This window comes from Hippocampus guttulatus, chromosome 1 (genome assembly GCF_054856545.1).
Source record: "Hippocampus guttulatus isolate MCC_2025c chromosome 1, RoL_Hgut_1.0, whole genome shotgun sequence".
In the NCBI taxonomy this organism is placed as follows: domain Eukaryota; kingdom Metazoa; phylum Chordata; class Actinopteri; order Syngnathiformes; family Syngnathidae; genus Hippocampus; species Hippocampus guttulatus.
In genome coordinates this window covers 810,226-835,574 of record NC_141261.1, presented here as the reverse complement: position 1 = coordinate 835,574, position 25,349 = coordinate 810,226, and the positions used below count along the sequence as shown (strand labels likewise).

The 25,349-nt window shown below is 42.3% G+C and overlaps 3 protein-coding genes across 3 annotated transcripts; all 3 read right to left on the bottom strand.

Annotated features, from left to right (window-relative positions):
- Positions 1-4,015: 4,015 nt before the first annotated feature.
- LOC147209934 (calcitonin gene-related peptide type 1 receptor-like) lies at positions 4,016-12,168 on the bottom strand. Its single transcript, XM_086118823.1, has 13 exons — positions 12,028-12,168; positions 10,549-10,614; positions 10,323-10,467; positions 10,131-10,241; positions 8,557-8,669; positions 8,400-8,491; positions 7,543-7,669; positions 7,319-7,472; positions 7,188-7,248; positions 6,390-6,456; positions 5,690-5,908; positions 5,537-5,578; positions 4,016-5,397 (listed from the first exon to the last, which is right to left on the bottom strand). Exons 2-13 carry the CDS (start codon positions 10,609-10,611, stop codon positions 5,191-5,193), a joined length of 1,401 nt encoding a protein of 466 aa, XP_085974949.1. The 5' UTR covers positions 10,612-10,614; positions 12,028-12,168; the 3' UTR covers positions 4,016-5,190.
- A 2,006-nt stretch (positions 12,169-14,174) lies between these two features.
- On the bottom strand, positions 14,175-19,587 carry fam171b (family with sequence similarity 171 member B). The gene is made up of 8 exons (XM_086118705.1): positions 19,165-19,587; positions 18,612-18,845; positions 18,420-18,512; positions 18,178-18,330; positions 17,121-17,291; positions 16,927-17,040; positions 16,750-16,864; positions 14,175-16,672 (listed from the first exon to the last, which is right to left on the bottom strand). Exons 1-8 carry the CDS (start codon positions 19,388-19,390, stop codon positions 15,391-15,393), a joined length of 2,388 nt encoding a protein of 795 aa, XP_085974831.1. The 5' UTR covers positions 19,391-19,587; the 3' UTR covers positions 14,175-15,390.
- Positions 19,588-21,520: 1,933 nt separating this feature from the next.
- gpd1c (glycerol-3-phosphate dehydrogenase 1c) lies at positions 21,521-25,349 on the bottom strand. The gene is made up of 8 exons (XM_086118574.1): positions 25,251-25,349; positions 23,900-24,077; positions 23,453-23,593; positions 23,234-23,372; positions 23,015-23,127; positions 22,712-22,945; positions 22,158-22,264; positions 21,521-22,076 (listed from the first exon to the last, which is right to left on the bottom strand). Exons 1-8 carry the CDS (start codon positions 25,289-25,291, stop codon positions 21,980-21,982), a joined length of 1,050 nt encoding a protein of 349 aa, XP_085974700.1. The 5' UTR covers positions 25,292-25,349; the 3' UTR covers positions 21,521-21,979.

Genomic DNA, 25,349 nt, shown 5'->3' with positions numbered 1-25,349 from the left:
TATTTCTGGGGTAGCTGAGCTCATTCCACGCAATAAAGCGCAAGAATAAGATAACATTTATTGAACATGTATGAAACAACAAAATACTGCCCAGGTAAAGTCTCTCCACTAGGGTGTACTGTTCATTTGCAGCAACTCTCAGTTCTATCCTGCCATCCTCATGGAAGAACTTCCTCACTGGGTGGCTGAAATGAAACCAAGTAGTTTACACAAAACATATTTCTTTTAGGCCACAAATGACTTCTAGCTTCAGGACACATGCTGACATGGCAGGCGTTTCCCCACATTTCAACATGTGTAAATGTTCGGGTGTGTGAGCGAGCACAAAGAGCTTGAGAGGAGCAAGGCGTCCTTACAGGAAGAACAAGGGCCAAAGTTCAGCCTGCACATGTTTGTGGGTCGACCTTGCCGCCGCACCAGCGCTGAAAGAAAGCCCACTCTCGCCACTTCCTGCAGCTAGGCCGGGCATCGGCGGAGGAGGTCATTTTTAGAGGGTTGGCTATTTTCATGTCGGGCGTAAAAATTCAACATGAGGGTGTGACTCTGAGGTGTGTGTGGATATGCGTGTATCTTGCCCATTTCAGACAGACTTTGTCACTTAGAAGCTTGTCCAACAGTACAGAAAATCTATCCGATATCAGTAATGTATGCATTGGTATTCCATACGTTGCTTTTCGCACAAAGGGCTGCAAAATCATAAGCCATTCAAAAATTAAAACAACGTACTCCATCTAAAAATAACTCCCATTCCAAAATGTTTATTGAAAACAATTCAAACAAAGAATTGAACACTGGCTGGATAGGGACTCTCGAGGACCAGACTTGGGCTCCCCTGGTCTCGTGTTTTTATTCAATTTTTACTCTGTTCATGTGTTGTTATTCTAATTTGTAAACACTCTGCTTTGTGCTGCTGTGACACGTACATTTTCCGTCTGGGGATCATTTGAGGATGATTTTATCTGAATCCCCGTGAAAATTCCAATCATTTTCCCTGCCCTAGTCACACGTAGCTTCACTTTCATGCTCAAAGTTTTTACATTTGGGCGGCTCCTTTTATCCACGCAGGCTCTCCAGGCGCCTGCGACCCAGAGATGACTTGGAAGTAACGCCCAGCCGACCCCAGCTGGGATGTCTCTTGCTCACGAAGGAGCCTCTGTACGAGATTTCCCAGCAACTCCTTTTCCTTCCTGCACACCATATGAACCTGCATCTCTCTGCGGTCACTCCAAAACGCCTCGGCAACATCCTGAGAGCTGCTTCCCCATTTATATTACGTTTATATTCAAAGTGGGATATGCCACAACGGTTTGTCAATTGCGGGAATGAGTTGTCGTGAGATGACACATTTTGTCATTTTCCGCCTGGAATGTCGATTACTCCCACAGATAACTAATGCTGTCATGCAGGAATGAAACGCAGATGAACAAATCTGAATAGAACATTGCGGAACACGTTTGCCGATATTAAATGTTTGACAATTTATTTTCTCACACAACCACTCCTTCGCCATCCATGATTGTTAAGGGTAATGGACCATTTTAACATCCCACCTTTTCCAGGATCCTGGGCGGGGTCTCATATGGTGGCAGCATAGAGAACAATGGCAGGAAACTGGAAGAGGAGTGAGGAAGTTCCTGTTGGCAGATGATGCTGAAGACGAGACTGACCGAACGCCTTGCACGTACTGGTCCACTGTAGGAAATGAAATCTTCAGCTTTGAAACACTGTGATTGTTTGGGGTGGTTTGTTCTAATCATCATCATCATCATCATCATCATAGATCAAATCACTTTCACACTGGAAAACTTGTTGATAGCTAATCTTCCTAACCTGACTTTCCCTGAGTGAACCCTCCTAAGGGAGTAGTAAAGTATGAATGGAAGTAGTATTAACTCTTTCTATTCCGCCATGCTGTTTGAACTTCAATGTTAAATCAACCAGTACGATTAAATAATTTAAAATGAGTTTAATTAACATTCAGTCCAGTGTTGAACTTTGCCCACAATGAATTATTAACTGCAGAGGCTGTTTTGACATTCATAACTGTCATGCATGTTTGAAAGTAGGTTATTCACTTTAATATTACCTACATCAGACAACAAAACGATCTCTTAACTTCAATAATGAAAAGGGAAGGCGTAATAGGCTGTGTGAAGTGTCACACTGTCATGATCCTGTCGTGTTTGTTTTGTTTATTTGGTCTCCAGCCGGAGGAGAGGCATTCACTCACGAGTTGCACCTGTCCCAAATCTGGCCGCATTACTTCTCTCCTTTAAAAGCCATGCCACGCCGATAACTGGCTGACGGATTATTGAGCCTTGCTCACAACTCCAGCCTCAAGAGCTTGACTTCTCGAGACATTTTCTGTATTTTTTTTTTCTCATAGCCTTTGCCTAGTAATTCACAGTATTTTTGTTCTTTAAGTGTCCTTGTTATGTAGTCTCGGTTTATGTTCTTCGGTTTATGGATATTTACGTCTGCTACACTACTGTCTTTTGATGTCGTTCATTGGTGTCACTTTGACGGCTACGCGGAATTTCTTTTGTAGGTGGAACAATGTGTAAAATGTTTGAGATGATTTATCATGTTAGATCAGGACCAGCCTCACACTTGAACACGATCATGTGATGCATGCCTCCACCCATTGGACTCTGCCTTGAGGCTGTGGGGGTCTGAGAGGGCCGTGCGGACATCCTGTGTCCCCGCCCAGAAAGGGTCGCCTCCACACATGCAGGCCACATAGCTCACCCTTTAATTGCACGCCCCCCAAACCCTCAAGTGTGGACAAGAACTCATTCTATTGTTCTCAAGAGTCATATGTTCCTGCACTCAAGTGTCTTCATCATGCCCCGAGCCAGATGTGTGAGTTGTGTGCGCTAGCTAGAAAGATTTCCAGTGCACGACACCCCCCCTTCATTCTCTTCAGTTTCATCGTGGTCATGTTTATATTTCTTCGACCCCTGATTAGAAATCTTTTCTTGAGTGCCACTTCAACATCATCAGGTTTCTACATCCGTGAACCCGATCGGATCCCACCGTGGCCCATTTTGACCACGCATGATAGTTATCTAAAGTAATGCACGTGCGTGTGTCTGTGTGTGTGTGTGTGGGGGGGGGGCGGGGGGGTTGCAAACGGATATATACATTTTGGTGGCATTTAGTCCATGCATCACAAAACATAATCCATTTCATGCAGAGAATTTAAGGCGACTTGAAAGAAAAACTCTGCATCGTGTGCATAAGGCACATAACATTACATCTTCATTTATACAAACAAAACATCACTATCAGTTTGTCTTGGAGAGCATTATTAAGGAGAAATTGCTTGCTTCAAAATTATAAATATAAGTAAAACAAGTGGCAACGATGTGAAACTGAATTATTGCATGTGCCTGGTACTAAGTATGTCTACTAGTGTTTTTAGTGTGTTTTTTCTGACATATAGGTATGTTGCTGTAAAAGTCTCTTGTTGGGGGAAAAAAATAAGTTTAGGCAGAAACGATTCCCATTTTATTTACTCAGATGATAGCAATTTTGGCTCAGCGGATGTGGAACTGAAGGCAGTAAACAATTGTTGGTCACGAGACGGAGGAAATGTTTTCTGGCAAGCTTCAAAAGTTCTGTGCAAAAGTATTCTTAGAAATAGGAAGTCAATGATGCCTCAAGCAAAGGGGTAAATATGGGAGGGGTGGGCAATGGAGTGGGCATGAACAAATGGTAAACATCCTGCTTCTTGTGTGCACATTGTGGGTGAACTACGACATGAAAGGTCCGTCACAATGATTGCTTTTTCAGCTTGTCTGTATTAGGTTGCCAAATGATGCATTGGTATGGTTTTCCTTTGGGGCTTCCTTTGTGTACAAATGCGGGAAGAGAAGCAAATAGCAAACATGCCATCGCTTTGCCGAGAAGTTGCAGCCGAGTTCACGGGTCATAAAGAAAATCCCATCTTTTCTTTTACGTGTCAGAGAAACATTTTCTTTCTTTTTAACTGGCAGCAAAACAGTAACAGCAGTTTAGCATGACACAGCCAACTTTATTTACAGCCACATTACAATTGCTTTCTATTCAATGTTCATGTTTATTAAAAACCAGACACGCATAATGGCTGATAAAGAATAATCGCAAACATCAGCATTATTTTCAGTTAAATCAGGTTATTATTCAGAGTTCTGCAGATGGATGTACAACTATAGAAAGTACTGTACAGTTATCCAGTGGAGGCTAACAGATAGTCAGCCAGTGTTTTAGAAGGCTGAAATCCGCAGCGCCTCAAAAGCTCACATCCCCAAACTTACGAGTTCCAATATGCAAATTGTATGTCAAGATAAGTGTCATTTACTGTATGCACAATATGATTGCCATTACGTCATCATCTCTTCTCCAGCATTCTGGAATAAGAACAGCACGAACCTCAGTATTTTTGAAGCAAATACGAAGGAGAAGGGGTTATAAATCAAGAAAACAATACCAACTGAGACAAAACATGCCATACTCAAATTCGAGAAAAGAAGAGGAAACGTAAAATGTGACTACAACGCCACATTGTGCAACACAGAAACTACACACAAAAAGTTGGGACTATTTCGTCTTTCGCCTGAAATGTTTGCAGGTGAACTTTTGGACGTGCACATGCCACTTTTCAATGTTTCCGTACTTTTTTGAACAGGTTGCTGTCCTCTAATAGCCAGAAGGATACCACAGAGACATAGAGACACTGGAAGAGTCACAGGAAGGCACGGCAATGGACAACCTTGGAAACATATTGATCTCTTCATTGATAAATCAACACCTGCTGTCAATTTTGGTCATCGGCAAATTTTCACTTTTGCAATCAAAATTTGACAGACGGTCAAAAGGTTGTAGTGCATTTCAGGTTCATTTTGAAATGTCACCTGAACAGCTCATACCGCAATTTTTTTCAAAGTCGTGTTTATCGGCCAGTGTTGTTAAAATTTGCAACTCTTTTATTCACCTGAGTGGCTTCATTTGGCCTTCACGCCTGAAAACACGCAGTTCATCCACTAGATGTGAAAAAGACGTCTCAGTTTAGCTTGTTGAGCGGCCTATTTACATCCTATGCACTGAAAGGTTTTGCAACAGAAAAACGTGTTTAAAAAATGGCAAATTCCTCTCAGTTCCTTGCCGTCTCTCTGAGCATCTGAGTGCCTCCTGTGCAAAAGGTTCATTTCACACAAACGGGCTGTCAGATCGGAATATGTCTGAATAGCTTTTGCCGTTGGTGTGCTCGGTGTGACTTTCAATGCTGTAGCAGCGGTGGACCTCGGTGAGCGAAGACGCCACGAAGGAGGCCGAGCGGAAAAGGTCGGCGTTGGCAAATGTGCCGGCAAACTGCATCCGCTGCTGATTCCAGTGTCTCCGCAGAACACTTTGAACCTTATGGGAGGGCGGAGTCACGAGTCAACGTTGGAAAACATTACATTAGTCCGATATAGGGTTGCCACCCAGAGGTAAATGTGCTATTGTGAAATTCATCTGTGGCAAGTCAATAGCCTCCAAGTCAGGTGTGGCTTACCTCCCCATTGAAGAAGCAGAATATGGTGGACACTAGGAGACCCTGAAAGCGTGAAAGTGAGTGTCTTTAGTAGGAAATAAAATTAAACAAATTCTGCTTGTGTTTTGGTATGCAGACCACTGCTGGATTTTTCGGTGCTGAATCGGAACTCACTTGGTAGTGCATGAGGATCTCCATGATGTAGAGATAGATCTCAGACACCCAGTGCTCTTGCGGCTTGTAGGGAAGCAGCACAAACTGAATGCCAAGAAGCGGAATGAGGATGAGTGTGGCTCTCACCGCCCGCATGTACAGACTGGACTCAGCTTGATGGGTTACTCGCAGCTTGGTGATGAGAACCCGTACAATGTTCAGCAGAAAGAAGAGATTCACCTGGAAGCAGATAGATAGATGGATCAGTAGATAGATAGATTGATGGATAGACAGACTTGAGACTGACTTCACTTCTGGAGGCAACTTATTCCATTTGCATGCAGCATAACAACTAAATGCTGCTTCACCGTGTTCGCGTCGAACTCTGGATCTCCACTATTTGACCTGAGGCTGTAGACCTCATGGCCCTACTGTGTTGATATTCCATTAGTGTTTCTTTAATGTTTTTATGACCTCAACCAGTCAGTGATTTTCAGAACAGTAGCAGAATTTTAAAATCGATTCTACAGCTAACTGGGAGCCGGTGTAAAACCTTTAGGACTGGAGTAAGAAGTTCTGAACTCTTTGATATTCACAGAAAAAAAGCTGCAAGGTTCTGAATGAGCTGCAGCTGTTTGATGCTCTTTCGAGGGGGTCCAGTCAGAAGACCATGACAGGAATCATATAGACAGACTGACAAATGTCGGGCGTTGACACTTACTACCAACGCGGCACAGATCGGCCCATGGATGATGTACAGCAGGGACGTATCGGAGCTGACCCAGCATCTGCCAAAACAAAACCTCATTCAAAGATGGCATGAAAGCAACAAATTACCGTCATTTCCAAACTATTAGACGCTACTTTCTTGACATGCTTTGAACCCTGTGGTTTAAACATTATGCAGGTAATTTATGGATTTTTATGTGATAACAAGCTTCATGCTGCCAATAATTTTGGGGGCCAATCCCAATTCTAGCTCCATGCCCCTTTTTCACCCTTTCGCTTTCAGTTGAACGCCTTCACAAGAATGTAAGGGTGTCCCAATTCTCAGAGGGCTCGGTCTCACAGCGGCAAGCGCTGACAGCGCAACTATAGTGTAGTGTGGCTTGATGTGCGGACAAGCCTTCACGCATTAGCAAGGTAACAGAACTTCTCTTTACCGACAAATATGTGTCTGAAGACAAAAAAATCCCAATCTCTCAATTGACTCTGATGGTTAACCTTCACATTTTGAGTGTGGATGCATACCAGCAAATTGTGAGACGGTATAACACATGTACAGAAAAAAAAACTGCTTTTGAAGGACGATTTAAGGACAGGGTAGGACAGGGGGTGGGGGGCGGGGGGGGGGGGGGTTAATATACACGGGTGCTTATGAATCCTGTGACATTAAAAACGTTTTATATAAAATTCTGGCCTGTATTTATTTTTTTTTATTTCAGAGGCTGTGTTTTATATTCAGGTGCGCTCAGTAGTCGGTAAATTAGGGTTACATTTTTGGTTTTAAAAAACCCACTTGTCATTGTAGTAGCATTGGCGTGCTATGGAATGTAACACTGCTGGCACCAGCGGGAAACCTGTAGGGTCGAAAACACGTGTTACATGTCCGCATAAAGCTTGAGCAAGATCCTTGAACTCCACGCTCACCCCAGCCAAGCAGATAATACCACAAGAGATGCTGCTTCTCGGCAAACACAGCCACCACAATCAGAGTGTGCAGGTAGATTCCCTCACACAGCATCCAGAAGTAGTTGCAACTCAGCAGGTAGAGATGAATGAACATGAGTAGCTTGCAGCTCGCCTATCAGCGGGACAGTAAGAATATGACAAGACTCCGTGGCCTCTTCCTGGACAGAGAGCAACTCACTTACTGAGTCGTTGTACGTGTGCCCTTGTTTCTTGGCCACCTTTGTCAGCCACACAACTGTGATGATTGAGTTCAGAACGAAGGAGACAAAAAGGTTCTTGTGCAGCGTGATCCTTTGACAGCTCAGACTCCTGCAGGGGAAAGTTCAATGAAGAGATTCTGCTTATAGTCCAATTTACACCACAGGCCCATTTCATCTTTTAAGTCATCCGGGCAACTGTTTTACACAATGTCGGCTTTGCATTGATGACATTTATGTTATTTGAGACACTAGCTAACAGGAAATTCTAATTGTCGGTATGGATACTCTGATATATACAGTATATATATATAAAAACAGCATATTGAACAAATTTTATATTATTTTTTTCTTGAAAGATCAACTCACTCAAAATGTTCATATTGTTGAGAGACTACCTTACATATTTGCATGTTTATTCCATAATTTAAAAAAAATATTTTGTATTTATATAAGGGTCGACTGTCGCTCTGTGGTGATGTCACAAATCGCCACTTACACTGGGTCTTCCACTGCCCTATGCTACGACGTGAGTAGACAAAATATTTTTCGAATGATATGGAGGACAGACATCATCTTTCAGCAATATGAACATTTTGAGTGAGTTGATCTTTCAGAAATAAAAAATATATATAAAATTTGTTCAAAGACTTAATGGGTTTTTTCCCCAGTGGTTTTGTGCCATCCTTGAATGGTAAGTTTAATGCAGCCGAGCCTTTCAAACTGAAAAAAATGTGGGATGAGATTATTTTGTTGTTTGCATCAAAACCTTGGTTTTTGGGGTAGGATATTGGATCTTTTACATATTCACTGAAATATTTGTATTTTCAGCATGCACTTACTTAAAATGGAAGAATATTCCCAGTGAGATGATCAGTGAGACCAGCGACAGCCCGTGACCAATCATGACCAGGTAGAAGTGAGTCATCGCCACCTGGGAAAAGAGCAACATTTCACAACAGAACTTTCCAGACATTTGACATTACATTTTTTTCTCACTGTGCCATGATGTGTTGTATTGGCTTGGCAGTTGGTAAAGTTTGTCCAAGTCCGGTTGCTCTCCGGGTGACGCCACCAATCGCCTGTTTCCGTACAAACTTTGGATGCTAGCGCTGATGGCAAAATGCAGAGTTGAAGAGAGACTCAAACATTCACATCAAGGACGTCTTACCGTTGAACCTTTCGGACAAAACATCAAAAGTTATCTGAATCACAATGCGCAAACCTCAACTAGGGAATCACATTTGATTAATTTAAGGGGACGTATAATTCAAAACAGACTTTTTAATTACATGTCTGCAAATATTCGGTCCGGGTGTGTCTGTCTCCTCATGAAGTATAAAATTCCATAAAACCTATATAGTAAATCTATCTCGTTTTCTTCTTGTCCAGTGGTGAGAAGGGATTTTGTTGCCAAGACAACTAGCACACACGAGCCCGCACAAAGACAGTATTACACCGCCATTTTCACTTGCAGAAGCAGCACTTCATCACTACGATGGCAAAGCATGTTTTAGCGGACACAAAGAACCCAGTCAACATCTCCTTTTCATGTGATTTCATGCATAACAGAAACTCAAAAGTGATGAAACTTAAGAGCAGTCCTTAAATAGTGGGTTAGGACCCCCAGGGTCCACGATGGGATGCCTGCAGGGCATGTAACCTGAGGAAGCATGCTTCTTTTTGTGTTTGTTTGTTTGTTTTTAAATGCTGTCCTACAATAAATTATAATTGCACACCCACTACAATAGGTGGAAATGGTGCTCTCTTTGTCAGAGTGCGCACAGAAGACAGTATAAGCTCTAAGGTTTTCTTTGCACCGAACATGTGCACACACTGCAGAGTAGAAGATATGAACCGCAGTGAACAAACTCTTGAGAGACACCATGGAACAATATTCATCAGGGAAGAAAAGAGGGCTGAGATGAAAAAAAAAAAAAAACGGTAATCAAGTTATTTGTTATAAGTTTAACTAATTTTGTTCTTTTTTTTTTTTTTTTGTTCAATGTTAATAATGATACAATGGTTTGCATAGGATTACGTAGAACAATTTTATGGACAAATGATAGTATTTATAGAGTTGAGGGGGCACAAAAATATTTTCCTCTTACTGGGGGGGGGGGGTGTAACAGAAAATAATTGAGAATTACTATTTTAGTGGGATACTTTACCTGAATATTTAGATTTTAAAAAATAAAGCAGTATTTTATTTTTATTTGTTTTTGAGCTTCAAAAATGGCAGGAATAGGCCAAAACTCAAGCACAGTAAAAAGAAAGTATTTCTATTCTGCAAGACGAAAAATTACTTTTCCTTGTTTTTTATACAACACTAGATACAAACCACCTAAAATATACAGACAACAAGAAAATTATTAATCAGTCAATAATAAATATTTTGGTTGAATCTCCAAATGTACAACCTCAGGGCCAGGGATGTTCAAGAAGTCCCACTGTATTTCCATCAGCCCATCAAAGGACTATTTCTATACTATTGTTACTCAAAGTATTTGTTGTGTCCCCTCATCTATAGTATCAAAATTGACCAAGGAAATTATAACAAGCAAAAATATTACCATAAGTGTCAAAGTCTTTATAATAGTCGGGGCAGCTTTGCTCTGTTACGAGTCCTGCTTCGGTCTCATCCCAGCACAACCAACCGTCCCATGTCATGTTGCAAACAGGTCCTGCAGGCAAAACATAGAAATAATCACTTTTGCCTCTTCGGCCTTGCTGATGTTCTGCAAAACCAACATCATCATGCTCACCCATCGTTTGTGTTCTGTGATGATTGTCTCCTCTCACCATCCGCTGGAAACACTTGTACTGTGCCATGGCGATTGTTGCCGGATGTTCCCCATAATGGTTCAAATGTTCCTGATTGGCCTCTTCGGGACTTTCGGCCACGAGCAGCTGACACAATTGAAGCATAACATTCCTGATTATAACTGTTATTCAAGGAGAGAGACCATCTTTTGTGTGGACCTTTATTACCTTGCAGAGGGAGCACATCACCAGGAGAATCATGAAGCTCTCCGTTTGTAATGTCGGATCCATTTTCTGGGGAAGATGAGCAATTTTTCTTAAGTAAAAAAAAAAAAATCCTTGGTGCTTCAGTGGGCAGGTATGGAATTGGATTTAAATCAAGTGCCGCTCTTTTTAGAAGATTTGGATGCGTCGTAGTCGGTTTTAAAAGGTTTCCCGTAGCGTATTTTAGTGCACTTGCAATGTTTTGCATTGACTCTCCCTTTGAAGCAGAGTACACTATCTTACATCATTTCTTTTTGGACCGACACTTGACACATTCAAACTACAGCAATCAAGCTTTTGGTATGGCTGTAACCTTTTGCAATAGCTCACATCTGGTTTCCGTTTCTTTCTGTTACTTCCTGATCCGAGAGCTGACTCCGAATTAGATTGACCTTAACTACATATTTGCCATGTTTTTTGACCTTTGCTGTTCTGCCATGCAGTACATTGGAACCAGTTTTTGTAGTGCCCCTCTCAACAATATGCGACTTCCACAGTATTCCTTTGTTAACCCGATTTCTTGACATTCTGACTTCCTCTTTATCCTTTCCTTTATCCTTTATTTGTCCCACACTTTTTTATTTTATATGAGGGAGTGATTTTTGTCTTAGTTCTATGACCATGTTTTCTGTTTGTGTTTCAAAGAACCTGCAGAATGAATAGACAGTTTATGGAAAAAAAAAAGAGCGTGAAATATCCTCGATGCCTATTTCGTGGGGGGCATTCGGTAGAGGTTCGGTTTTGGATATGTGATGTGCTTCGGGCAAGGGGTTAGAAGGTGGGCGATGTGCTCTTTGAGCGGTAGTTTGTGTTGTGTATATTTGTGTTCATTTTGTGTGTCTTGTGAGTCAAAAGGGTTGATTATTAATATATCATCATAAAAGTGATCGGTCGTGCCATCAAAGCACACAAAAAATGCCGATCTCTTCTGTGCTGTGTGTAATGGCAGGATTCCTTGTTTAGCACTAGATGTCAGATTCAGCCTCTCTTTACCGTTGGCCTCCACAATTTCCTTCCTTATTGCATATTGAAGTCTACGTATTGAGCAAGTTTAGCCAAATGAATGTCGATGCAGCTCGATGTGTTAATTTACTTCCTGGCGATACTGTGTTACTGACCCAAACATCCGTATTTACTCTTTGCATTCATGTGAGGTGTGCCTCCCAAAATATTAGCTGCAGTTTGACAGTATATTGTAAATTTTCCTCAAACTATATGAATACAAAGCAGAAGCAAATACATAAATATTGTTTTATATATTAATCAACGTGACATATCCTCTTGAATCTTTCATCGTCCTCCATTCAGGTCCATGTAAATTCATTCAGCTGAAGTCAGTTAACTAAGCATGCGGTGTTTCCAGCATTGTAAGCCCATTGCATGTGTGCACATTGGATAAAATGATCATGTCAATGTGGGATGTAAGCATAAAGAAGAGCTTACCTTTGCAGATGACTGGGGTATTTTGAAGACTAATCCCTTGATTTGTCTCTTCTTGTCATTGAACTAAAAAGATTCAAGCTGTGCTCACGAGGAGTCCGTGTGTCTGTTGTGTTCCCCTCCCCAGTCTGAAGCAACACTGAGCTGTCCTGATAAGAACACTTTTGGATGACATCATTTGTTCGTCTTCCATAGAGGCATAAAGGGAAATCCCTGCAAAGGAGATGACAACACTATACACGCACACACACATGCACACGCACACACACACACACACACACACACACACGCACACACGTACACACACAGAGTATATGTATACAAATATAATATATTAATCTAAACGTCTATGCAAACCAATGTAAATAGAGAGAGTTCAACATGTCTACTTTACTTTTGAATACACAATTTAAAAGATTTGGTGACACACCGAATGTTAATTTTAGCAATAGTATTGGAACAGATAGAATTAAGGTAGATTAAAGCTAATAAGAGGTTCTAGTTACAGTAGTTGCATATGGTTTGCTTGCAATAACTGCATTACGCTTGTGATCCGCTGACAACAGTAACAGATAAAATGCATGCCCTATAGGATTTAAGTCTTGAGACTGACTTTCCCAGTCTCGGGCCCGACTTCCACTTTTTGCCCCGATGAGCTTTGGCTCATTCATTTGCTGCGTGATGAACAATTTCCGACACGGTTTGGTTTTATCTTTCTTGAAAATTGACTATTGTAATGCTTTTTGGTTAGCCATTTATTGTATAAAATCAGTGTAGAAAGAACACTAATGTAGTAGGACACTCCCACCAACTTGTCTTAAATGAAAAATGTGTTTCAATGAAAAGAGTCAGATGTGGATGTAAAGACCTGGAAATACAAGCTGGAATGATGACATTTTGCCTCATAGTCATTATTTGACGTCAGATGCAAATATTTTCAGTTTGCAGTTAAAACAATGGTTAAAATGTTATTTCACGGACGTTATTTACATTGGTAAACACTGCCCCCTCCTGTCCAAATGTGCTGTTATGTCCCCAACAGTGAACTTCTAAACTCCACCCAAGAAGGCCGCAGCCCGGATTCGAAGCCGTGAACCTGACCTGTGAGGCAGATCCGCCAGGCTCTCTGATCCATTTGACCAACAGGTGCATGTAATGATCACGCGGCAATTATATGTGATTCATTTATTGCTTTTTAAGGTGGCAACAGAATAGTTATTTAGGCAATTTTCAATATTTATTTCTTAACTCATTCAGTACCAGCCAATTCTGGACCAAGTCTGAAAAGACGTTTAAAAACGTCTTTGGGAGTGAATGAGTTAAAGGTGGAATTAAAATCCAATGGGTTTTTTTTCCATTTACTCTTACCCAACATCACATACCATATCTGTTCACATCTGCAACCAATAAACCCCCACTTTTGATAGTAAGGCAATCCAAAAACACTTTGTACATGCAGACAAAAACACGTACCGGTACATTCATTCATTTATTGTGTATACACTCACTATGGAATTGATAAGCAAAATGGTCCTTGTCAATTGTACAGACATTCCTGTTGACATTTCAAGATCCCGAGTGTTGCTGGTCCCTCTCTCTGGAATGACCTCCCACTGAACATTGGGCAAGCCTCCTCGCTGCCCATCTTCAAAGCCCTCCTCAAAACTCACTTGTATCCTTTGGCATTCGACTCAGCATGACTTAGATTTGTTCTTGGTTTTAGTGTTTGGTGCTTTCTACCCTCTTTATTACCGATTTGTTTTAATGTTTATTGTATATGTTAAATTGCTCCATGTACAGCACTTTGTATGCTGCGATGGCTGTTTGAAAGTGCTCGAGAAATACAGTTGAGTTGAGTTCCAAATTGCTCTCCCAATACAAAGCAAAAACCAATCAAACGACCCACAGGATGAGAAATGCCCCTCACCTTGCATCTGGGACCCTGAGTCAAGCCGCTACATGCTCGGTGGCTGGCATTGTCTGCCAGAAGATGGCCCAGGTCCAGGATGTGCGCACTCTCGGAAAAATGGAAAGGGCTCCCGTGGCCAGCGCAACCAGCAGTCGACATCCAATGAAGATTATGAATGTGGATCAACATCACAGATTTTTTTTTTTCTTGGAAGTCTTTGTGATAAAGGGTCAGCCAAAGATTCAAAACAAATGTGTTTAATACTTTAAAGCACATAAAATGAATACATAGTGATTGGGAAGAAATGTGGCATGACTGACAAAGCATTTTACATCCATACATTCAGCAATTTAAAGAAATTACTTGAAGTGAATGTTGTTGTTTTGTTTTTTTATAAGCCTGTCGACTCATTAAGTGCTCATATTGTTGCTACACTTAAAAGAAACATCTATCTGTTTCGTATTCATTTCTAAGAAACTCCAAAACAACGAATGCAATATTTTGAAATGAATTAAGTGTAGGAATAGAAGAAAATTGCACAACCAACATCACAGCCACATAACTGAAGCGATTTGACTATACAGTACACACACGCAAATGCATGACAACTGAAACCAAGCCTGAATCCATCATGGAAGACTACATTTGGCAAAACCGCTCAGCTCTAAACATCCATTTTGCTGCGAATATTTCTGGATTTGGCATTGTGCATGAACATGAATATTCTGGATTGGATTGGACAGAGCGATGGTTGCTTGAGTCCCATTATTTACACAATGAATAAAGACGAAAGAACATGATCAAGCGATTCTCCAAGGCACAAAATGTCATTTCACAAGTAACATACACAATACATGAAAGGAAGTGCTGCTGTGATGAGGTTGAAAATGATCACTAGGATGAATAATGCTTACAATCCTAAACTACAACATTTGTACTATAGTGAGAATCATTTCTCATTAAAAAAAACTCCACCAAAAAAACAATTACATTTTTTTTTTCATGCACATCAAAAAAGGCAGTTGAGTTTTACAAATTCCATTACCTTAACAGAAAGCCATCTCGATTCGGTTCTCAGTATCATTTCGTAAGGTTTTTCTTTCAAAGCGTGGGGGTGGGGCGAGAAGCCATATGTGGGCGCCGTGGGTTGACGGTGAGGATAAGTGCACTGTTGTCCTGTGTTATGTCCATCCTGCGGACTCACCAGCATTAACTCCATCTTACTTCACTGTTGGACGCAGAAAGAAGGCACTCTTTCTGCTTGGACCGTGGGACATGAACGTCCACAAGAGGAATCCCTGCTGGTGTTCTTCAAAATGTGTTTGCAGGTGCTTGATGCTTCGGCGGACCATTTCTGCAATCTTTGGCAAAGTTGTACAATCACCGAGTTCGACAACAACATTGCCTAGAAGAGGAAAAGCAAGCCGGCGGTTCCCGGACAAAGGAACTTGCTTCGACTATTTTCGCTTGGTCAGAGGTCGCCCTTCTCGAACGTGCTTGGTATTTCTTTTCTCTGATTTCACCTTCTCCTTGCACTTCCTCAGGCGGCGTGGTGGGGGTGTCTCTCTGAGCTCACTGTCTTCCTGAGTGCTGGATGTGTCCATCCCGTCTTGCTCCTCGGGAATGTTGGGAATAGTTCCGCTGCTTCCATCTAGAATGTTCCTGAGGGAGGGGTCCTCTGGAGTGCCGGTGGCCGTAGTGCCGCTCTCGCTGCTACTCAGATCCTGCTCTTCGCCAAACCTTCCGCTTCTGCTGTGCTGCGGAAGCGAGGAAGCCCTGATTGACGTCCTTTCCCGTCGCACCTCACGGATGTTCTGCTGAGGCTCGTTCATGTCCACCCCGGAGTCCAGGCTGGTGTCGTTGCTGCTGGTGGGGCGGCGGCGGCTGTGGAGCTCAACGATGGAGTGGCGCACTTGAGCGGCCGGTTTCCCATCCAGGGAGACGAACCAGGCCCTGGGGTGGGAAGACGAAGACTTGCCCCTGGACAATTCCGACAGAGTGCGCTCTGAGATCCCTTGCAGCTCGCTGGATATGCCGCGACCGCCGCTAAAGCCCGCCATCCCGGCCGCCTCATTGAGAGTCCCCGGCACCGAGACGGAGGACTCGAGGAGGTTACTGTAGCGGCCCCATACGGCCGGAGGGCCTTGGCTCGGGGGAGGAGTTTCGAGAGGCTGGGGCTCATCTTGATGGCTATGCTGTTGGCTGCTTTGGACTTTGCCAAGCGCCTGTGCGTAGCTGTCTTTACTCGGTGCTTCTGAGTGAGAGTCAAACTCATTTCCATTACGGGGGAATGTGGCAGACTTACAGCCGGCTTTCTGTGGCTCTTGGCTGCTGAAAAGATCTGGTGCCTGAATGATGGCCACTGGATGGTTGTAGATATGAACCAGTTTGTCCGGAAAGAAGCTATCAATATTTAAGTTGCTGCGCTCCATAAATTGAGATATCTCCTCGTTGTTGATGTAGTGAGTGAGCACTTGGGGAATTTTGATATGATCAGCAGACATATTCTCATATAGAGGAGCTGTTACTTGACTGGCTGGGTCTTCCACATAGATGTTGTAGTTGGCTTTGCGCCTTGGGGTGGACAAAGGGTCACACCGGACGTGACAGGAAGCCAGGATATTCTCACCTGAGTGAAAGAGCAGACCCTCCTCCATGTGCATGGAGGTAGTCTGGTCTTTTTTCACCACCGTGAGTTTGGAAAAACGGGCTCGTCTGCCCCTGGGCTCTCGCTGGGAACTTGGAGAGAACATTTTCAATTGATTATTGTCAGAAATAAGCTTGCGACATCAAAAGAAATGCATGCCAGTTCCTACCCGTATTGACACAAGAGCAAAGACAGGAATCCGATCATGACTACAAGAGTTCCTGCCAGGATTCCCACCAACAGGAGGGTGTGATAGGAAAGGAAATCCAAAGGGCTTCCATGATCTGACACATTAAAAATGACAATTAGTACAGTATCATCACAAAAATTATGCATGCATATTCACCGTTTGAAGGCAAGGGGGCAGCGATCCAGTATCCCAAGTGAGAAGCGGTGTACGTCCAAAACAGCTCTTTATCAACCGTCTGCACTATTCCCAGGCCCTGATTCTCCCAGGCACCTTTAAGCAGAGTCATTCATTCCAGAGACATGTCATTTTTTTATAAGCCTACCCCATTCAGCTTCGAGTACGACTCCGACCTGTCTGTAGGTTGAAAGACCAGGCTGGGATGGTGTCAGAGGCTCTGAGGCGGGTGCCGCTCCCCAGAGGCACGTTCAACTGGATGGGTCCTTGAACCTGGAGCTCCTGGCCTCCCGCATAGAGCCGGACACTGACTGCTGCCACCGGCTTCAACCCAATGCTTCTAGAAACTGCACAGTCAAGCAGTCATAATATAATGGAGTACAAATACTTTGTTACTGTGCTAAAGTAGAACATTCACATATTTGTTCTTTATTTACATTTTTCGCAACTTCCACCACTTTTACTCCTCCACTTTCACTAAATAAAACTTGTGCTTTTATAGCGACGCATTTCCACGAACCATCTTCCTTGCTTGTTACGGCTAAATTAAAAAACAAGAACTTGTTCAGTGGCACTTGCAATTTAATGAGGATAACGTGACACACTTGTGGTCGAATTGATAGGAGTGTTTTTTGAACACTGGTGACAGAAATATTGTCTTTCACAAACTCAAAGTGAAGAAGCACATTGAGGTAGATTAAATTCATTGCTATCAATCCCCCGAAATCGAAACATCGGTATTCCTACATTTATGATGTGTCTGTTTAAAAAAGCCAGCTCATTAACGTTTGCTAACTACCTTTGATCGTGAGCCAACATACACATATTTTTAACTAATGTACACCACTGGAATAATCGTTAAAAAAAATTGAAATAATTAAAAACATAATCAAAATTTGAAATACTCCCTGTTTAATTTTATTAACTTATACTTAATTTTATACTTCCAACACCTATATGTACTTTTATTATCTATGTTTAATTTCAGGGGTACTTTTGATACATACTAGTATAGCAAATGCCAAATATTTTAAGACTTTTACTCCAATAATTTTCCACAAGGTGACTTTTACTTCTACCAAAGTTATTTTCTGAAAATATATTTACACTTTTACCAATGCATCACTTTCAGGTACTTTATACACGACCGCAAACAAGCAAATGTTGGTGTCCAAGTAATTTGATGGTCACGTGAATGTGATTGCTTTTAATGTACGTTTACTCGGGGCTCACCTGACGTGTTGACAATAATGCCTGGAGTGCAGCTGTCACACTCCTTCCTTAACTGTGGCACAGTCAGGTAAGGTGTCAATGATGACATGTTGCTCTTGAAAGGTAGTGTGAGCAGGTTCTTGGGAATCTTTATCTTTGGTTGAGAGGCACTGTCTGCAAAAATCAGACAGGAAAAAAAAAAATCCAGAATGATGTTGTTGTGACAGCATTAAATTTGAAATGTATGTTGCATCCAAACACACCAGGTAACTTGGATGTGATGAGCACTGTGTCTTCAAATAGCCAGATATTTCCTTGCCTCTGAGGCAGCAGCAGCAACGTCACAGCAGAGAAGACTGCAAGGAGATGGCCATGAAGTTTATCATGATTTTTCCTTGCTAACAATATTGATGAAAATCAAAGAGGAATGGAAAATTCCAGCAGAAGCGACTCACTGGGTTTCTTGGTCGTGCTCCAAGGCAGTGGGCTGGGGACGTAACCCTCCATGCTGGCCACCAGGGTCAGACTCAGCCAGGGGCTGTACGGCACCCAAAGCAGAGCTTCACCCTTTTCCCCTGTCCAGGTGGAACTGCTCAAAGTGTGGTTCACATAAATCCCAATTGAGGCCCCTGGCAAGAGCTGACGTGTCGCCATGTCTCTCACCAGAACCTTTAGGGCAAACCGGGGCTCTAGAATTCACAGAAGAGTTTTATTAACTAATTCACGGGAGGCCCCCTCCACATCCCACCACAGTCCTGCCTACTGTGTTTATTTTATTTTTTTTGCTGACACACACTTCCATATCTGCAGAGCAACGTGGGATGACAATATGACCTCAATTTAGCACCTAAACCGATTCTTGTATTCTAATCCCATTACATTCATGTAAATGAAGGCTTTCATATCACTTAATGCAGATACAAAACATGCAGTGGTGTGCCAGCAAGTAACAAAAAATATATTATTATTATTTGCGATTAGGCAACAATGAGCGGCTCAGATGATCACCTTCAGTAAAGGCAGGTGCTCCGAGAAACACCCCCGTAGGACTCGGCGTGGTGCTGGCGTTCTCGCCATTGTCCCCGGGCAAAATGGGCTGAAGGCCGCCGCCCTCTTTCGCGGCTCCAACTGGCGCATCAGAAGAAATCAGAAGCAAGGAGCGTGTAAATAGCAACAGCAGCAGTGGCGGCGGCGGCGCCAGCAATGGAGTCAGGCGGCGTTCGGCATTGGGCATGGCTCACTATTTATCTTTACAGACATAACGGCTCGCTAAGAGCGAGGAGAACGCAGCGAAAAGACGAGAATGTCGTGAGCTTGGCCTTGAACGGATCAAGGAACAAACGCGGGGTTGGAGGATGCGCTGGTGCTGAGGCTGGGCGTGTGTAGTCCAATAGATCGTTTGTCAGGAAAAAGACGTATCACTCAAGCGCTGCCAACGACACAGGAGTTCGACGTTTCATTCCCTTTCGCTCTTGACCACTTTTCACACTGTGCAATATTTTATGTCGAAGAACAAATATGGGGGAAACAGCTATATGTTAGGGGGGGGGGGGCGGGGGGAACAGTGACAGCATTGGAGTAAGGGGTCTTCTTTCTCACTCTATCTTTGCAGAGGAAATGCTCTGACGTCATTCGGCTTTTGTGCAGTGTAAATTTACGTCCTGACAGACAATTTTATATTTATTTTATTTGCCTTGTGTCATGTGTGTTACAATTACAATGACTCTAAAAGATAGAATTACAAATTTTGTACGTAATTCAATCAATCAATCATCAATCCATTTAATTGGCAAATTTTACTTACACAAAATAAAAATCTCCCCTTCCAAATTCTCAAATACTTATCGTATAATTTAATCAGTAGGGTGGTATTTAGAAAATAACAAAAAACAAGAAAGGTATTGCAATGTCTTAGTGATTATCTCTGATTGACCTTGAATGCAACTTTATTGTGCCTTGTATTGTTACTTATTTCTTTGGCTCAATTTTGTTCGTTTTTTTTTGTGTTGCTTATTTGTTTTCTTGAATCAGGTTGATACATGTACATTTTTTTATATAGCAATGAGGCGCTTGAAAATGATTATAAATCAAAGTCTCGAATAAGATTTACCCCAAAAATGTTCACATTCTTGAAACCACTATAATATATTCATCTATCCATCCATTTTCTGAACCGCTTTATCCTCACAAGGGTCACGGGGCATGCTGGAGCCTATCCTAGGTGTCTTCGGGCAGTGGGGGGACACCCTGAACCGGTTGCCAGCCACTTGCAGGGCACACAGAGATGAACAACCATCTGTGCTCACACTCACACCTAGGGACAATTTAGAGTGTTCAATCAGCCTGCCATGCATGTTTTTGGAATATGGGAGGAAACCAGAGTACCCGGAGAAAACCCACTCAGGCACAGGGAGAACATGCAAACTCCACGCACAAAGGCTGGAGCTGCAATCGAACCCTGCACCTCTGCACTGTGAGGCGGATTTGCTAACCAGTCGACCACCATCTGCCCCCATCTGTGCAATGTTTAGTAAAATAAACATATGTGTGGAGATGTTGATTTTGTTGTCCATCCTAGCGCTAACAAAGTGGACTATCTGATTCAGATGGTAAAAAGTGGCCTTGCTGAAGACTGAGCACTGCAAAAAGCAAACAGCAAAATATTCACACCCTTAGTGAAGCAGTCATGAATGTAACGATCACATAAATACTTTTTAACTTGAAATGCTCCATTAGATGAGCGGCCCGGTAGTCCAGTGGTTAGCAGGTCGACTTCACGGTGCAGAGGTACCGGGTTCAATTCCAGCTCCGGCCTCCCTGTGTGGAGTTTGCATGTTCTCCCGGGGTCTGAGTGGGTTTTCTCCGGGTGCTCCGGTTTCCTCCCACGTTCCAAAAACATGCACGGCAGGCTGATTGAACACACTAAATTGTCCCTAGGTGTGAACGTGAGCGCGCATGGTTGTTCGTCTCCGTGTGCCCTGCGATTGGCTGGCAACCGGTTCAGGGTGTCCCCCGCCTACTGCCCGAAGACGGCTGGGATAGGCTCCGGCACCCCCCGCGACCCTAGTGAGGATTAAGCGGTTCGAAAAATGGATGGATGGCTCCATTAGATCTTCATGAAACATCCCGAAAGGGATCCCAGGATAGTGTAGTAAATTGTTGCAGCCATAACATTCCAAGTTAATGATTACTTCCTAAAAACAAAAAGATTTATCAGGTTGAACATGAACTACCTTGTCTTTGTAGTGTGCTCAACTATCCGTAGGTTTAACAAGATTTGCAAATCATTGTATTCTGTTTTATGTATGTTTATTGCAACGTCGTAACTTCATTGGAATTGGGTTTGTATAATGAGTCACATATGGAGATTTTCAAAGGGATTTTATTCTGTTAAATCTAATTTAAACACATGAATAAAAACAACTATCGAAAAACAAATAAGAAATGGGGTGGACTAGTTAGCACCAGCGCCTCCCACATTGCATGCATGTTAAGTTACTTGCAGATTCGAACGTGTCTTTAGGTATAAGTGTGAACGGTTGCAATTGGCTAGCGACCGGTCCAGGGTGGACCCAGCGTCTTGCCCAAAGTCAGCTGGGATAGGTTCAGCATCCCCGCTACCCTCATGAGGTAACAGGTACAGAATATTGAGGAAAGGATGGATGATAATTCAAAGAAGAAACATAACTCTTTAATTATAATAATTTAGCTTTAAAAAGTGCTGGTTCGTTGGGCTGTACTTTGTGTTTCCACCTCATGAATCTTGTCGACCCTTTCTCATTCCAAATTCCCACAAAAGGCACAGTGCAGTACTGTCGACACTCTACATGTGCTCTGGGTGGCTTTGAAGGCAGGTGATGAACTTTTTCACATCTTTGCCTTCAAAGCAGATCTCGTATATGGATGTAAAGAGTGGAAACCTAAAGCAGGAAGAGAATAATTCGTTCAAATGAACAACTTTTGAACTATTCAGTATTTGCTAGGGAGGCCAGGGAACTTACTTGCTGACCATGTTCTTCTTCTGTAGGATTTTGTATATCTCAGCTGAGGTTTGTGGACCCTGCAGTTTTTGTCCATTGAGCATTTCAGCCTCCAGCTCCGCAATGGACTAATGAAGAAGAAATGTTTTTAATAAGATGTGTAATGAATGCTGTATGCTCCTTCCTTGTATTGGTTTGTCTCATTGTTTGTCTCTTTATGTGGTGTTTTGTTTCAATCTCATTTTAAACCGATTATCATTATTACCGATTTGTCTTACTGTTTATTGTGCATGTTAAATTGCTCCGTGTACACGTTCGCCGCATACTTTGTATGCAGCGATGGCTGTTTGAACGTGCTCTATAAATACAGTTGGCTTGAGTTAAGCATACAGTTTTAGGTGTGCTTTTATGTTCATGTAGTGTGAATTTGTAAATGATTGCATAAATTCAGTGTAGATTGTCAGCTTGTTCACTCAAATAAAACAATGGGATGCATGGGCAATATTCCAACAGTTTTTGTAGCGTTTCTTGTGTATTTGCCAGCAAGCTGGGGTTGAGGTGTTGCGGACAGTCACCTTGGAAGTTTTGACGAAAGCCTCTGCAACTTTGCGGTTTCGTCCCCCATAGCAGGTAGTGATGAGGTCAGCCACGCCGCAGCTCTCCAAGAATGTGTCGGAAGTCACTTGGCCCCTGCAGAACAATTTGGCAAAGGCGACCATCTCCATCAAACCCAGCCTGATCACCGCAGCCTTGGTGTTGTCCCCGAATCCGAGGCCGTCGCAAAATCCGGCCCCGACTGCCACTATATTCTGTAGACACAAAATCATTTGCTCCTCTTGTGGCCTTGTGAACGGTTTTCATGATAAGCAGGCATTTACCTTCAGGGCTCCACACAGCTCCACTGTGTCACTCTCCTGCACCACAGTGATGCGAAAGTTGGGAGTCTGAAGCAGCTCTTTGAAGAGAAGTCCATTTGCCTCATTTGTTGAACCTATATATTTGGAAACATCAGAGAAAACAGTAACTCAAGTGACAACGGTCACACGCAAGAGACAGGAAGAAGTGATCCACTAAAAAGAATGAAAATCGTGTCACACCAATGGTGGTTTCACAGAACTTGTCTTCCGCCACCTCTCTTGCAATGTTGGCCCCCATCAGGACGCTGACCTCAATTTCCAGTTCCTTTCTGATGATGTCCGATATGAGCCGCAATCCGCCTGGACCCTCGTCGATGCCCTAAAGGCAGTTACAGTACATACCAGAATCAAGCAACTCTTGTTTGATTTTGTTATCAGAAAATGAAAAGAGGATCTCACTTTGATGAGTGAAATGCCGATGGCCCCGTCCTCAACGTGAGACTTTATTTTGTCACAAAGTGAGCGGATGAATTGGTGCGGGGTGACGAAAATGAGCAACTTTGCTCTTTTCACAGCCTCCGTGACATCTGGAATAGCCACCTGTACAAAATGATTGTGACAAACTGAGATCATACTATACTGATATGATCTTTTACAGTGTTATAAAAATCTTCAGATAACGAGAAAGTATTTTCAGATGAACCAATAGCTAAAAAAAAAATAATAATTATACTTGCTTGCAGTACATTAGACAACAAAACAAAAGAATTCTGTTCTAACACCGCTTTTAATTGTGTCAACATGACATATATGCCAAACAAATATTCAATAGAACTAAAGCTGAATATAAAGAAGGACATTTTGCAACATCATTTTCTAATTCATCCTTTTACAGTAGACAATTACCACGTTCTTTGGCAGCTTGTGGCCAGGCAAATATTTGACATTTTCATGCTCTGTGTTAATAATCTCAGTCAGCTTCTTCCCATCGATGACTTCTTCATAAACCCACATGTTCACCACTGGGTCGAACCGGTTTGAAGATCTGACATTGACCCCAATGATTTTAGCAATCGAAGAGCCCCTTTAAAACAAAGCAAAACAACAACATCAACAACAAAAAGTGAATTCATGTGAGGAATTAAACAAAGAGAGTAAAGATTCATACAGGTGTGGATCAACAGTAGGATGTTAAAACGCAGGCAATCAGGCATTACATACACAATTGACTTTCTATACAACATCAAAACGCAGCAAAACAAAGCCGAAAGGACAATGAACAAATACAGCCTTTTAACCCTGGAGAACCCACGGGGTCAAATTTGGCCCCTATAAATTCTGCTACTCAAATGCTACCCTTAAATCCCAAAGGGTCAGATTTGGCCCTAATCCTAAATTGGGATTAAAGCATTGAATATTTAAAAAAAAAAAACATATATTTTGGTGTTCAGTGAACATATAGCAGTCATTTAATGTATAATTCACCATTTTCCAAAGAAGAAAAATGTTCTTGGGTTTTCCAGGGTTAATGTTACCAAATATGTTAAATTTAAGACATGAGCGTTGTTGTCAGTCTTAAAACACCACCAATACAGCAGTTTTCGGACGCCAAGATTCTCATGGTGTGGTACGCGGGCTCCCTCTTGTGGTACTTATGCGGAGGACGACGGGGGACAGTAGGAGGCAAGGGGTGGGGCCTTCTTGTGTCTTCTTGTTTTCTCTTTTTTTAATGCAATACAATCTATTTGTTACATTCAGTTCAATGATTAGAACAAGTAAAAGTGGGCCTTCTTGTGTCTTCTTGTTTTCTCTTTTTTTAATGCAATACAATATATTTGTTACATTCAGTTCAATGATTAGAACAAGTAAAAGTAGTCAAAGTACAAAAGTACAGTACCGGTATATATTTTTTGGAGTGTTTAATCTGAAACATTAATTAAGGTTAATTTTTAATTGAACCTTAACATGCAATACACCTTAAGTGAATCGATATGAGTCCAGGTTTTGATTTTCCTAAAACTGTGTTTAAACAGTAATATTCAAACGCTGCTAAAACTACAACGGATTACTGTAATATTAAACATATCTTTTGGGATAACATTTCTGCCTCGTTTGTGAGTATTTAATGTTGTTTCGATGAATAATGGCGGTAAATAATTGGAAAGGAAGACCAGTATGTCAATTCACGCAAATTGCGCGAAACAGTAATGAAACACCGCTGTGAGACACGCATCTTAAAAACGGAATCAATTTGTACCAGTTTCCCGATCCCAAGATGCAGACTTTTGTCCCGGGCATTTCGATACTGGTCGCCCTTTTCTCTGGACTCTGCGCCGTGCTTGATCTTCCGCGTTTG